This window comes from Pundamilia nyererei, unplaced genomic scaffold (assembly GCF_000239375.1).
Source record: "Pundamilia nyererei isolate P.nyererei 1_Seehausen unplaced genomic scaffold, PunNye1.0 scaffold00393, whole genome shotgun sequence".
In the NCBI taxonomy this organism is placed as follows: Eukaryota; Metazoa; Chordata; class Actinopteri; order Cichliformes; family Cichlidae; genus Pundamilia; species Pundamilia nyererei.
The window spans coordinates 185,952-201,736 of record NW_005187794.1 but is presented as its reverse complement, the minus strand read 5'-3'; the positions used below and the strand labels follow the sequence as shown (position 1 = coordinate 201,736).

The 15,785-nt window shown below is 41.7% G+C and overlaps 1 protein-coding gene across 5 annotated transcripts in view; it reads right to left on the bottom strand.

Annotated features, from left to right (window-relative positions):
• ehbp1l1a (EH domain binding protein 1-like 1a) overlaps positions 1–15,785 on the bottom strand; it is a 42,124-nt gene that overhangs the window by 9,786 nt on the left and 16,553 nt on the right. For 2 of the 5 annotated variants that reach the window (XM_005752981.2, XM_005752982.2), the window contains 11 exons: positions 14,428–14,643; positions 14,167–14,310; positions 13,876–14,049; positions 13,692–13,751; positions 13,505–13,610; positions 7,990–11,024; positions 7,849–7,903; positions 7,451–7,654; positions 4,845–5,171; positions 2,952–4,538; positions 2,560–2,710 (listed from right to left, as the gene is read on the bottom strand). In XM_005752981.2, the coding sequence (XP_005753038.1) occupies positions 2,560–2,710; positions 2,952–4,538; positions 4,845–5,171; positions 7,451–7,654; positions 7,849–7,903; positions 7,990–11,024; positions 13,505–13,610; positions 13,692–13,751; positions 13,876–14,049; positions 14,167–14,310; positions 14,428–14,643 (6,059 nt within the window). The remainder of the gene's footprint in view (positions 1–2,559; positions 2,711–2,951; positions 4,539–4,844; positions 5,172–7,450; positions 7,655–7,848; positions 7,904–7,989; positions 11,025–13,504; positions 13,611–13,691; positions 13,752–13,875; positions 14,050–14,166; positions 14,311–14,427; positions 14,644–15,785) is intronic. The other 3 variants (XM_005752983.2, XM_005752984.2, XM_005752986.2) reach the window with 3 other exon arrangements.

Below are 15,785 nucleotides of genomic sequence, written 5' to 3'. Positions count from 1 at the left end.
GGAACTGGTTTGTGTCAACATCAATCCAAAACTTTATTGGTCCGTTAGCGTGACGCTCTTGTGGAATGGCCCGTCTAGGTAGGGTTAAACTGACGGTTCTCATTCTCAATCTTCTGCTTTTGGGTTGACAAACAAATGTTGCATCACAGACTACTTGTGTCACTTGTAGAAATACGTTTAAAACAACACACTGCATTGTGGGTAGAATATTGCACTAAGCTGCAGGAAGTTCTGTTGGAATTACTGAAGGCTTTGAAAACATGTTTTTCTCTGTTTTACTCTGTTTCTGGCAGGACCATGGGCAGCAGCACTTGGAGGTTGCTACTAAGCCACCATTTGAATAGGTTGGGTGTACATACAGCCCAACTCATAGTTGGCTACAGGTCTTTTAGCTTGGTTGATGGTTTATAACCATCAACAAGCTTCTGGCATAATTCTAACTGAATATTTGGCCACTCCTCTTGTCAGTTAATTTGGTCAGCTTCCTGGCACAGACAGAGCTTTTAAAGTCAACAACTTTTCAGTAGGGTTGAAGTCAGGGGCCAGGGATAACTCAGTAGGGAGCGTGTTCACCCCCATGATCAGAAGATCGGGGGTTCAAATCCTTTGAATGGCTATCCTGAGGTACTCTTGAGCAAGGCAGCGTCCCTACACACTGCTCCCTGATTGGTAGATTCACCCTGTCCACTGCTTCACTGAGTGAATGGGTTAAATGCAGATGACTAAGCAATTTCCTACGGGACAACATCTTAAAATTAGTTTGCTTTTTCTATCCCAAAACTGGTTTTGACACATGATTGAGATCACTATTGGAACACCCAGTTGTGTCCAAGTGCTACCTATGTACGTGCTGAATTGAGGTAAAGTTGAAGAATTTGAAGGTAGTCCTCCTCCTTAATGTTTACATCCATTTTGTGGAGTGTACCAGTCCCACTGGCAGCAAAACAGTGCTCTTTGGTTAAAAAGCCTCACCTTTAAGCCTCCAAATATATTTCTTATCATTTTGTCCAAGAAGCTCATTCTTAACCTCGTCTGACTGATAAAAGGGCCTGAAGTTTAGTGGTTCCTTGGTTATTACTGAGCATCTTAACAAGTTTCCTCCCATCTAAAGGTGACAGTTTAGGTCTTCTTCCAGACCTTGACAAAGTGGTATAACTTGTACTAATGTACAGTTATTTGAACTAATAATCTTGGAATCTGCTGTAATTTGGAAGAGGCTCCAAGAGACTCTCCCACATTGAATCTGCAGTTCCTCCTCCTTAGATTCACTAAGTTCCTTCGACTTGGTGAACTGAGCACTGAATATTTTTGTCCATCTGTTTCCTGCACAGGGCAGCACAGTGGTGCAGTGGTTAGCACTATTGCCTCACAGCAAGAAGGTTCAATTTCATGATCAGTCCAGGGACTTTCTGTGTGGAGTCTCTGTGTTCTCACTGTGTCTGTGTAGGTTCTCTCCAGCTTCCTCCCACAGTCCAAAGTCACCCAGTTAGTGGGGTTAGGTTAATTGCTGATCAACCACAGGTGTGAGTGGTTCTTTGTCTCAATGTGTTACCCCTGTGACAGACTGGCAGCCTGTCGCATCGGGACCCCGGGACAATATATTGGATAAGCAGAAGAGAATAGGCCTCTGTATTACCTGAGCCAATGCCAGTGACACAATGTGCATTGACCACTGCAGAGCCAGAGTACCAAAGGTATCCTCAGTTATCAACCTTGCCCTTGATAGCCTGTGGTAGACCCCTTTATTTTATCCATAACGAGCTGCTTAATCCTCTGGTAAATCTAGTCGTTCAACCTTTAGAGTTTAGAGTCATAATATTTTCACCTCCATGCTTAACTGTGGGATGATGTTCTTTGGGTTATACACAGCATTTCTCTTCTGTCAAACACAGCTGGTCAAGTTGATCCCATGGAGCTCCAGACCAAGACAAATTGATGGTCATTTTATATTTCTTCCATTTTTGAATAACCACACAAACAGTTGTCACCTCATCGCTAAGCTGCAGCACTACAATCTTGTCCTTGACATTTTTGGCAGCTCTTTGAACTTGTCTATCGTTGTGGCGAGGTTGGAGTGGAAGAAAGTGATTCTGTGGACAGGTGTCCTTTATACACATGATAAGCTGGGATGTGTCTGTAATAGATGTATTGATTGATTGCAATCTTGATTGTGACCTCCCAGCCAACTGTGGGAGTCACAATTCTAGCTGGGGGTCAAATACTTATTTATTTCAATGGCATAAATAAGTATTTATGCTTTGGTTGGTGTTCTGTCTCTCTCCATTAGAAACAAACCATAAAAATTTGAGAATGATCATTTCAAATGAGCAACATTTAAAATTTAGCACAGGACCAAATAATTATTTCCACTACCTCATGACTGGCTTGACTACTGGTTGTAGTTTAGTCAAAGGTGCACACCTTCAACCCCAGCAAGAGGCCTTTTGTAAATTTCAAAAGAATTCAGCTAAAATTTCTTTACTCCAAGAAATATGTTACACACAGTTATTTGATCAACTGTTCATATACAAATACACAGCTGAGTAAGCTTAAACGTACCTCCTGAGATGGAGATGTTGTTGGTTTCCTGTCCTGCTTAAGGGCAACAACTTGTGACTTGCTGTCATCTAAGGAAGAACAACTCAAACGCTTCTTATTACGAGGCATCGGTACAGGCTGACCTGATAATTCTTCTCTTGTTTCCCTTTGCCTGGAAATACACACAAATACAAAGCAAATTATAAAAATGTGAGCATCTTTATTCTAAAAGAAATGATTTATTAGTTGCTGATACGTTTCCAGACCATGTTGCTAATTTAAAATCATTTTTGAGTTTAGTTTCATTTTTTTAAGGGATGCAAACTTTAATGTAAAAAGAGAAAGAAAAATATATACACATACAAGTTATAATTTCCCCCTCACACATCGTAATGCGTATTGACTAATCTTACCTGAACTCTGAACAACCTGCAGTGACAGACACAAAGCCAAAGTCCAACTCTTCATCTCTCTTTTCCTTTTTTAGGTCAATTTCCATTTGTTCACTATCTTTATTATCGTCTAGATGCAGCCAGTCATCCTGAGAAGCAACAGTACTTGCAAGGTGCCTATCGGTCTTTGCTTCCTGGACTGTCTCCATTACATACTGTTCAGTTACTGCCTCTACAGCCTTCTCACAGGGATGTGTAAAAACGTGTTCGTCTGTAAAAGTCCAGCCTTCAGTGGTCTCACCGAAAGCGTGCTCTGTATCATCTCCACCTGACTGACTAAACTCTTCTTGCATTGCTGCTAGAACTTCCTTTTCCAATTGTAATGTATTGTCATATTCTTGATGGATTGTGACAAAACTTAATTCAGATATCGTACTTGAATCCAGTGATGGTGGGCCTTCCTTTGATTCCTTGTTAGTGACAGCTGAACTATCTGAGATTTCAGTGTCGTCTGGGAAAAAATCACTAAGACGTTTCTTTACTCTTGGTTTCGGCACTGGCAAACGTGAGAGTTTTACTGGAGATTCTGAAGAATTATTATCCTCTGCTTGAACATTTTCCTCCTTGGTTAATTTGCTTTTCCTTAAGTGTACACCAGCCACTACTTCTGGTTGGTAAACTGGGGAAAGAAGAGGGAGGTCTTTATTATGTTCCACCTCTGACAGTTCTTTAGCTGTTGAAGAAATTTGTGAAGGGCTACCATGCCTTGCTGACTGTGTCTGTTCTCCATTATCAGCTTTAGAGGCTCTTTCTGTAGCTGAAAGGTCACCAGAGAAGGTGCCACTGGAATGGATATTCATACAAGGCTTTGGGATAGAATAAGCTGTTTCTGTTAGGCTTTCAGTTTCTGCAGTGACTGGTGCATCCTCTGACTTTTGAGGAGTTTTAATATTAAGTGCATCAATAGATGCGTCACAAGTTATTGCTGGTTGACTTAGTTCTTGCCTATCACCAACTGCTGCTTTATCAAAGTGGACTGGTTTATCAGAATTCGTAACTGTGACATTTAAATTCTGTGGTGTAATTCCCTTGTCACTCTCAATTGAAGGAAGATGTATCTCCTTAATGAGTGAAATAGTGCCAGTTTTCTCACAAAGCTCTGGTTTGGGGATGATATCGTGAGTTCTTTTGAGCGGGCTTGGGTAGGTAGCAGGTTGTGTAGATATTACTTCTGCATTAGCATCCTTGTTTAATGACTCCACTGGGACAACTTCAGGAAGGCACTTGACAGATACACCATAAAATTTGGGTTTGTGGTCTCGGGTTAAACTATCTTTCTTTCTAAGAGGACGTTTAGGAACTGTGTTTTCACTCTCACACTCGTTCTGTGGCAGGTCTTGAACTTTTCTTCTTTTTGGCTTCTTCCCTCGCTGCGGTACTGAACTGTCACCTTGTGGTCCATCTGAACTAACGTTATGATCACGTGAGGCTTCTTCCAAGGCAACATCCAACATTACTTCTCTATCTTTAGTGGCATCTGTCAGTGTCTCATTTGATGTGGGCTTCTGGGAGGTAGCATTATTTTCTTCCATGCTTATTTGTTCAGGGCTTAAGAAAAACAAAGGACAAACTTCAGAATCATCTGTTCTTAACTTTGTCACATATTTCTACTGTGCATGCAACCGCCTATTAAGACAAAACCAAATCCTGATACACAACAAGTCATTAGAACAAAGCTGCACATCCAGGAAACAAAGGTTAACCTTAACAAAGTGACCAATATTGCAGTTCCATACTCGAGTGTCAGTACTGGCTGACTTTACCATCACAAGCATCCTGAGCAGTAAGCACTCATAAGCCAAATAATAGAGATGTTATCATCAAAAATGTACACACCATGCAACCAGCACTCACCCTTTTTCCAGCTGACAAGAAGACAACACCACTCTAACCTCATCCTGTTCTACCTCAGTCTGCTGCCTTGGAAGTAAACCTTCAGTGCACATTGGTGTTTCAACAGCGACCTTCCCTGTGAGTAATCTTTCCTCTGTATCCTCTGCGGTATGGCCGATAGAAGCCTCACACCTGTCCTCGATGGGAATGGTGCAATTTGTAAAGACTTGAAAAAACTCATCCGAAGGGGTCATTGTTGCATCCAAAGAAGAGAGAGGCTTGGGTTGGTGATCAGCTTCAGCTAACCCAGAGTTCGATGGCCCCAAGATTGATGCTACAGTTTCGTAACTGAGAAATGAATTCATATATGAGTGAATGAAAACTGGAACTATGTATAATTTGTCTCCTCTATCAGCATGTAGCTCATTACAGAAGCCAGTAAATATTGGCGATGTGTTCCCATGCAAATGCAGCCTAGTAAAGTTTTCACTTCACTTAAAACTACACATTTGAAAATTAAGGGAGTTTAATATTGTGGTGGGATGTTTTCTGTGGCTTGAGTTCAGGAGAGGGGTGGTGGAGTGGGTTCAGGGGTCAGTGCCAGGGGAGGCTGGTTAACCTGGACCTGGAGCGGAGGTGGAGTCAGAGTCACAACGTCACCTGTGCATGTTGGCACCGTGTCAAATAAAGTGAAAACTGCATCAAAAGCACAAGCAGTGTGCGGCATGTCGGGACTACGACTAAACGGAGTATGTTACGGTGGCGCTCAAGTTCCCGACATGTTGTGTACCCATGACCCATGCAGCCATGGAGATGCTGGCTCAAATGGTAGCTGAGCGAGCAGGACAGGTGCTCTACACCATCGGCCCTCCGACACCCTCCCCCAGTCCAAGAGCGACGTACAAGGCTGCAGTAAGGTGCTAACGGAGTACACAATGGGCTATGGTGGATTCGAGCTGCAAGCAGACCGTGGTTCACCAAACCTTGTGTTGACCGGGGGCATTGTTGGAAGCAGAGTGGGTGGAAATTAAGAGTGTGGATATCCCTTAATATCCCATAGTGCTGGTGAATTAAATGCACAGACTTAAGGCTGTGGTTAGCTCCAGACTTTCACACTCCTTAATGCTGGGACCAGATTTGACTGAATTTAGAAAGCTCATGGGTGTCTGTAGGGGTGACATGTCAGTTTAATTCAATGGAATTGTATTTATATAGTGCCAAATCACAACAACAGTTGCCTCAAGGCACAGCATGCGGACTCTAGCGAGATGGAAACAACGGGGTCTTCACTGGAGAACCCGCCGGTTCCAGTGATTCGCTCCATGGAATATTTTCCACTAGAGCATTCTCGTAAAGATACTACACTCAGCTTTGACCGAGTGATGAATGGTTTTCTCTGGGTGCCACTTTAGCTCACTGGGATAAGCATGCAGCCATATGCCGTACAGCTGAAAGCAGCTGGCCCTGATTCTGACCTGTGGCCTTTTGCTACATATCTTCAACTCTGTCTGCTTTCAATTGATACATTAACTATATCTATTGAATAAAGCCAAAAAAGTGGTCTGCCTAGTGCATCCTCCACAGAATGTCTTCTGGTGAACCAGCCTGATTAATCTGTTAAGGCCAGCGTCTACCACCCTGAGACTGACAAGCTGGCGGAGTCGCTGAACAAGACAAGTCAAGAAGTCAAGACAAGGATGAGAGTAACTGGTATCACTGGCTAGACCCTCTTTTTTTGCACTGCAGCAGGTGGCCCAGGCCTCCACCGAGTTTTCTCCCTTTTAGTTGCTGTTTGGCAGAAACCCACAGGGAGTGTTGGACCTAATTAAAGAAAAATGGGATGAAGGTCTCACCCAGGGAAAAATAAAATTCAATACATCCTGAACCTCAGAGCAAGGTTTTAGTCCAGTATCCACAGGAGAATCGCCCCCCTGCCCAGTAACATCAGCAGTGGCTGTACAATAGAGGGACTAGGCTAAGACATTTTGTATTGCTCCCTTCATCAAGCTCACAATTACTCACCAAGTGGCAAGGACCCTCGGTGGTCACACAGGGAGTGGTTGATATTGACTATGAAGTGGTGCGGTCAGACAGGGGTGAAGCCACACAAATATATCACCTCAACCTCCTAAAAGAATGGAGAGAGGCTGAAACTGCTTCTCTGGTGAGCTCGGTTAAGGATCGAGATGAGTTGGAGCCCAGCGTACCAAATTCAACCATCGCCCCAGCTTACCCCATGTCGCAGGTCGACAAACTCCTAGACCAGTTGGGCACTGCTTGCTTTTTCACAATGCTGGATTTAGCCAAAGGCTACTGGCACATTCGCTTGTCTCCAGAGTCTACAGAAAGAAACTGCCTTCTTCTCTTCACACAGATTGTACCAATTTATTACAAGGGCTGGGGGCTTTTAGTCCCAGCAGGTGAGCGGGGTTGACCAACGTGGACGAGGCTGACTAAAAGAGCCAGCCTGTGGATGTTGGCACATAAAGATAAAGTGAAAACTGCACCATGAGCACAAACAGTGTCACAAGTCTAGAATGAACTGGACACTGAAATATCAGACTCTGTCTAGGATTATTAATAAGCAACCCATGCTTTATGGAGTTGGTTTCAGTTTGAACACTTACCCTTTGTGGAAAACACCCACAATAGCACCCACTAATCCAGAGATATCTTTTTCCTTTTCTGATAGAGGGGATTCTCCTTTTTTTTCTGTTATTGTTCCTTCAGCTTCCAATAGTTCCCAACCTAAGATTCCCACCAGCTCAGATCTTTCCAATGGTTTCTTCACTGTTAGGTCTTCCTCTGCTGTCCTCTCTATTTCAGATTTTCTGAGGACCCGAATATAAAGGATTTTAAAGCTTGGCTGTTAAAACTTAATTAGCACTAAAATTATAATATCATGAAATTCAACGTCATATTTGTTGTCAGTTTACCATGCAATCTAAATTTGCTGGCCGAAGCAGTAAATGTTAGGCAAACACTAAATGCAAAAAACGCAAGAGCATCGGGCACGTCCACTTACCTATTATCTACATTAAGTTCTATGTTTTGCTTGGCACCAATTTTAAGTTTCTCTTCTGTTTAAAAGAAAAATCAAATGGATTAAAATGTATGGCAAAGAAAGATAACTCCGAGCTTTATATTAACATTACAAATGTCTCACCATATGAAAGTTCTGTGCTTGGACTGCTACCAGGTGCCAAAGAAACACCAGGATTTCCTGTGTCTTTGAGATATGACTCTCCATGAGGTAATTCTTGCAAGGTTTGCTTCTTAGTTGCAGGTGGCACAGGCATTGTTTTTGCAGTTGGATTCAATTGCAAAATACTGGGGAACCCAGGAGTTTGAGTGAGTTTTGGACACGATGGAGCCATTGCTACCATGTTCTTAACTTCATCTTGCTTATGGTCTTGTTTTGCAGGAAACTCTCCAATGCTATTTCTTTTATTGCGTAGGTTTTTAAACAAGATCTTGTTGAATGTTGCCACGGTTTGTATGTTCATAGATTCAGCACTATGCCTTCTGGCTGATGGAAAACCTGGGATGCATGAAACACATGGAGCAGAAGAGTTTAGGCTGACCATATTTGGTGATTTGTTTGTAATTTGAGCAGACGGAAAGCCGGATGCTCTGGCTTTTTTGGGGCAAGACCCCACTTGTGCTATCATGTTTACGTTGAAGCAATCCGACTTGACCTGTTGAGTAAGTACCACAAACATTTCTGCCATTTTCTTCTGAGGTCTTGACAAAATTGATTTTGTTTCACTTAGCCAACCTGTGCTTGGTACTGGAGTCATGGATGCAAATCCCTTGATACATGAAGCACTGGCACAGTAAGGTACAAAACTTATTCTGGATTTATTCTTGGAATTGTAATGGGGCGCAGACTGGAGTCCAGGGATTCTGGAGTTTTCTGGGCAAGCTGGCGCCATTAAATGCATAATCTCTGCATTTTGATTTGGAACATCTTTAAGAAAAACTGTCTCCTTTGGATTTTTATGCATAGATCCATAAGTATATGGATCTAAAAGCCATTGGGATTTTAAGCCCACTTTGAGTGAGGCAAACCCTGGCAAACTTGATACTTGCGGGCAAGCGGGTAGGAGAGTTAGGATATTGTATTTAGTGACAGTAGGAAAGCCTGGAATCAATGATGATCTTGTACACGATGGAACTAAAGGAAGCATGTGGCTTGGTTTGTCTATGATCACTGGTGAGCAGATTATGCTAAGATAAGTATTCCTTTGTGGTCTGTGCATCAGTAAATCCGTTTCAGATGGCCATCCCATGTTCAGATGTGATTCAATCGATGAAAATCCAGGTACAGCAGAAATTACTGGACACAAAGGAAGGAGGTTGACCATATTCAGGCCATGAATTTTGGGACATGGAACAGATGGGAAACCAGGAATACTTGAAACTTTGGGACAAGTTGGTACAAGTAAAACCATTAATTTCATTACTCTCTCATTACTTGTCATTTTGCTCTCTCTGTCCATCTGCTTGTCTTTCATTCTTGGTTCAAACAGTGGTTCCTTGCTTATTATCCAGTCTTTTGAATCATAATATGATGGAAATCCGGCTATTTGTGACAGTTTGGGGCATGAGCATGAAAGACTGACCATATCTGTCATATCTGCAACATTATACAATCTGGGATTTGGCACAGAGGGAAACCCAAAGATGCACGAATTCCTTGAGCAACTTTGTGCAAGAGAAACGATTCCATTCATGTTTTTAGGTATTTTATCGAGCTCCATTACTAACACAAGCTCCTTTTCAGACGGCTTCTCCCACAATGGTTGATGAATGGTGTTCCAGTTTTTGCTGTCAGCTTGTAATGATGGAAAACCAGCTATACTGGAGACAGTGGGGGAAGCTGGAAGGAGACTGAGCATTCTAGACTCATCACAGATTACTGTCGGTGCAAAAACAGATGGAAATCCTGGGACAGAAGCTTCTTTTGGACAAATCGAGGCAAAAGTTGACATTACCTTCATTTCACCATGGTCAAGGCTATATTCAGTCATTATGAGGTTGAGTTTCGCTTGTTTTACTGCTAAAGGTTTAAAATCTGTTATCCAGTTTTTGCTGAAAGGATTCTCCAATAATGAGGGAATGCCTTCAATTAGAGAGATTTTTGGACAAGAACCTAAAATGCTGTTTTCAGCCAATCCACACTTTACTATAGTGGATTGTGGAATCACGGTCATGTCTGTTATTGAGGAATGCTCTGGACATGTTGGCGTCAAAACTCCCGGTTTTTGAATTCCATCCTTCTCTCTTGGTAACACTTCTCTTTCAGTCATGGCACTAAATTCTTCTTGCGACATCTTTGATCTGCTATCAATAACAGATTCTGAGCCAGGTATGCTGCATACATCTGGACCAAAGTGATTTGTATAACTGTATTGAGACACAGATGGGAATCCTGGATTTCTAGCCTTCCTGGGGCAAGAGCGTGCCAGTGAAACCATTTCCTTCTTTTCACTTTCATTCTTCTCTAATGAAGATGGTGGTAATATTCGCTGTATTTGAGATTGTTTCTTCCAGATTAGCTTTCGATCAACACGCCACTGTTTTTCATAATCTGGTGGCATTTTGGATGGCATGCCAGCAATGTTTGTCAACCTGGAACAGGTCCCCAAAAAATTAACCTGTTTATAGCCAGTTTCAGGCGTCACACAACTTTGCACACATTGTGCACTAGGCTGGCAAACATTTTTATCTATTTCTAGATATACGTCTCCTTCTGGGTGAAGAGCAAGTTCTGTGGTTGCAATTTCAAAATCTTTTGATGATTTTTTCCAAGTAGATTCACTGTGCACAAGGGATTCAGATGTTTGTTCAGAAGTAGTAGGAAATCCAAATGTGCTGCTGATGGTTGGGCCAGGCAACAGTATCCCAGCTTTTCTATTTGTCTCCATCTGCGTGTCAGCCATTTCTTTCATCATCTCACTGTCTTTCTGTGGTGCTTTTCTAATTTCCTCTGTAGTCACCTTTGGTAGCTCTTCCCACAGAATGATCCTGTCTGCAGGATAACTTTCTGTAGTCATTTTTGGTAGCTCTTCCCATTGAATGGTGCTACTATTTGGAGGTTTTTGTAGTTGCTGTTCAGCGTTATTTACTTGGGTTTGGGATAGTGGTTTTGCAGCACCAATCGAACATGTTGACTGCAGTAAAACCACGTTTTCATCACTAAAGAAAAGGTAAATACAAAGTCACAGTCAATACTCTACAGTCAAGGAGGAGGATGCCATAATAATATGATAAATATATTAAATCATTTTATTAAAGATCAATGCAATTCAAGTTCATAATCTTCATAATAATACAGTGAAACTCTGGTACAGGGTTACGGTCACTGTGAAGTAGATATAAATCTTTTAAAATCATTTTAAAATTATTTTTTTAAAATAACACGGTTGAATAAAGCACTGTTACTACTCTTTGTTCCTTTAATAACTTCATAATGTCATGCATGGTATTCGACAAATGCATTTCACAACAAACAGTCCAGTACTAAGACACCACACTCAAGAACTGCACCCCACAAACAAAGCACCAAGTCACAACATTTTGCTGATGATGATTCCACAGCGACTGTGCAACTTTTTTTTCCCATTTCTTCTGACTTTGTTGCAATGCATAGTCTTTGGTTACTTTTTAATTTGCTTTACATTCAGTGCTTTTAGCTGCAACCAGTGTTGCTCAGTAACATCACTATTGCTGGAACAGTGACAATAACAACAACTGAAGCTCATCTCATAAAAGAGCATAATTAATGGCATCCAGAGCAGAGGTCAGGTATCACGCTCACATACACTTACCTGCTCTCACTGTTTCACTGTTCCTAGCATACCAGTAATACCATAATCTGATGTAATGGCAACCAGTGACTCTGAAAGTGACTTCAGTGATCTCAGCTCCTTTGGCAACACTCTCTCTCCTTTGTAACTTTAACTTACTTTATATTTTTAGCAACCACAAAAAAGTTCAAAACTACACAACTGATGCAAACTACAAATAAGAATTCTGCCAGCTGGTGTTTAGATGTAACAATGTATCACATCACTGCATCACAATGCAGTCACAAATAGTGGCCTGTCAGGAATTGAGTGCCACATTTTACAAATCACATTTCTAAAAGCAGAATCAAAAAGCAGAAGTTTTCAAAAACTCACCCAGAAACATCAAACAGGGAACTCAAACACTGTTTTTAAAGCAACAGCTTCAGCTTCTTAACATGGAGTCTAAAATCAGATCTAAAATCTGATTGGTCTGGCCTTTTCTCATAACTTTCCAACCCTGTTCAGTTGAGATGATGGTTGATTGACTTGAATTTCAGCAGCCTTGATGGGAAAGGTTTATGACTTCGTATGCAGCTTGATTAGAGACAATTTATCAGGCGTAACTCGACTTGACAGAAGCCTTACTAAAGAAATGTTCTTTCAGTGGATGTTGTTGACGGTTTCCTTGAGGTGGATGTAGCTGCTCTGAGGTAGAGCAGGTCATCTACTAAGGTTAAGGAAGGTTAGTGGTTTGATCCCAGGCTGCTCCAGTCTGCACGCCAAATATCTTTGGGCAAGATACAAACTCCAAGTTGCTCTCCGATGCGTCCATCTTTCCAAAGCATGCCACGCATTCTGTGAATTTTTTCGGGACTGAAATAGCATGGGGTGGTTTTATATATTGTAATAAAAAATTGCATTTTTGCAATTAGTGCAATTTATTTTCTTGATCTTGAGGCTGTTTTGTTCATTCTTTCTTGTAGACCGCGTTGTTGCTCAGTAAATACATGTTCTTCTTACAATTATGACACTATTATCATTTATTAAAAGCAACACTTCCTGAGTCACATTAAACATTATGTAATAATAAATAAATACTTTTTTTCTATTCCCCACCAGAATCATCTTCCTGTGTAACTCTTTACAGTTCAGGTGCTATTTTTAAATCACTTAAAGTGAGTCCTGTTTTACCTCCTCTTGTAAAGTTGAATACTTGCAGAAAATAAACGAAATGTGTGTTTTTTCGGTGCAAGATTTCCCGTTGACGATCGCTGCTCATGTGAGTCTCTGAGCTTTCAGCAGGTTATTTGATGAATACATCGTTCCCAGGCCAAAAAGGAAAATCTCAGTTGCGCGGTGAGACCACGAGCATGATCGTTGTTTATTTCAAAATTCACTGGTTTGTTTCCTAAATTTGTCTCACGTGGACAACGGTGAAACTGTTGCATAGCATGCCAGCATGTCATTTTGTTACACTGAAAAATTGGGGATTTGTTGGTCACACAAACACAATCTTTGCACACCTCACTACTCAGATTTGTTTCACTGTGACTTTGTTAAAAAATGAAAATCCAATCAAAAGTTCTGACAAAGCACAAACGGAGAGAACATAACTTCCAGACAATGTCGTTACACAGCAGCTTCAAATAAAGTGGCTCAGAATTACATGAGAATATAACCTTAAAGAGGAAAAAAAGTGTTTTTCATTTTTATAGGCCAATTAAACAAGGATAACTACACCTCATGAAGTACTCTCGAAACTACAGTTTGATAGAACCATAAGCAAAAATGTTGTGATATGGGAAGGTGGATTATTGTTAGACAATCGTGAAAACACAGCAAATGTTCAGAAGTGCCAAACTCAAGCAGCCTGCAGGAACAACTTACCCTGCTGATGCTTTGGCAGCGTCGAGTCCACACGCTGTATCTCTTTTCTTCTCTGAAGCTCTGACCTGCTCTGACCTTTGGCTGGCTGGGCCTCCAGGGTTAGAGGCTAATAACATACAGTTCAGAGAGTTAGCCGTGCAGTCCGTACTGTAGGCCTTACCCCACTGAATGCTGACTTGATGCTTACCTGTGGGTGCTGTGCACTGGTTATCCTCTTCATTCAGGGTGCTCAGCTGTCTTTTGAACTCTAATAAGAAGGAAAAGCAAAGATACGATTTTACAAATCAAGCTAAAAAACGAGGTTCATGTGCCATCACGCTAGCATAGCAGCTACACTCTTTTCTGTGCTGAACCTAACCATGTGCATGTACCTGCATCATGTTCACAGACTGAAAGAGAAGGAAACACATGAGCAGAGGAAAGATGTAGAGAAGGTGAGGCGGTCTCTAATGCAGATGTGACCTGAGGTTTCCAAAAAGAAACATATCCAGACCCTCCGCTGGGTTTCTCATCTAAAGGCTGAGCAGTGGGCAGAGAAGATGAAGCTGACAGGACAGAAAACAAGAAGGGAAAAACAGAGACGAATGAAAGAGAAGTACAGCAAGCAGCCTCTGATCAACATGGCAGAGTACTGGTCTGGGTTTAAAGTAGAGCAGAATTACATGGCATCTCTAGTCTCTGCTTTTTCTGCAGAAGTGCAGCTTGTCCAGGATCACTGACAAAGGGATGCAGAGACGTAGGAGAGTGGGCCAGCTGTGCTAGAGGGACCTGAGATTTGGGAGGCCTCCATTCAGTCTGCCAGGAAGCTGGAAAACAAAGGGGAAAACATGGGAGGACAGAGTAAGGAAAAACCAAAGGTAAAGGTCAAGTAAAGGGTGTGGAAAATATCTGCTTGGTCTACACTTTAATCTCTGTCCCTTTACCTGACTCTGGGGAAAATGGTAGACTTGTAGGTTTGATATGGGCAGACCCCATATCAGACTCTAGCAGAGGTGGGGCAAGCTTTTCAGAGGTGGAGCAGGCTTTGAGAGCAGGACGTGGCGGAGGTATAGGGAAAGAGCTGAGTAGAGCTGAGGATGATGATGAGGAAACAGAGGAAAAAGAAAGACCACTCTGCTCTCTACGTGCACTAGGACAGGCTGAGAAAAGAAAAGACAAGAAAAGAAAAGAAAAGAAAAGACAAGAAAAGACAAGAAAAGAAAAGAAAAGAAAAGAAAAGAAAAGAAAAGAAAAGAAAAGAAAAGAAAAGAAAAGTTATCGCTGCATTATTGTGATAATCAAGACAGCAAACTTTTCACATGTGAAAATATACAAGGGAAGCTTACCTGTGCATGCAGAGTACTACATATAACACCGGCTGCATGACACACTACTTTGTGTAAAACACTACATTTGGCAGAAGTTTGACAACTTTCCAAGGATACATTTAGTTTTAGTATTTAACATATGAAAGTATTTATTCTGCAGTTATTTTCAAAGCTATGACATCAGAGCTCTGTCAGTGCTTAATGTAATGGTCTGTTCTCAAAATAGATTCAGATCAGTAAGTCTCATTCTCAATATGAAAACTATACTTCTAATGATGGGTCCACACAGGCAGTGACCAGCAGTGACGTGGGGCCAGAGGCCACTGAGACAGGAACAGCCTGTGAAGCAGTGGGTCAACTTTATTTATGAAGCACTTTAACCACCTACCAACATGCTCGGCTTCCCTCTATCACATCTCAAGACCAAACTGGTTTCATCATAGGAAGACATGGATTCTTTGTTTGGAATATTGTGCAAAGAGAAACTGCTGAGATCTATCCTGATTTAAATCCCATGTGTAGGCTGGACGGAGATATTTAAAACACTTTTCAGGTTTTTGGGACTCCTGCCTGTCCCGTCTGCCCAACAGATTGATTTTCCCAAGTGGACCCCTACAGCTTTTGCTATAATGGTCCACTTGACTGGCATAGTTTGTTCAATTTTTATTATTTAGATTTTATTAAAAACAGAACGTACAGGACTGGGGGGCCAGGAAAGAGAAAGACAAGGGGGAAAGAGAGAGAGAAAAGAAACTGAAAATCTGCTCGATCACCTGCTGAGAAAAAGAAACAGCACAGCAGGGAAACCACAGCACCAACCAACATGAGCATCAGTTACAGTGAGCAATAAATATCCAATGTTACTGAGCAGCATACAGAGCTAATAATGCATGATATGTTTAGACCACGATAGTGTGTGTGTGTGTGTGTGTGTGTGTGTGTGTGTGTGTGTGTGTGTGTGTGTGTGTGTGTGT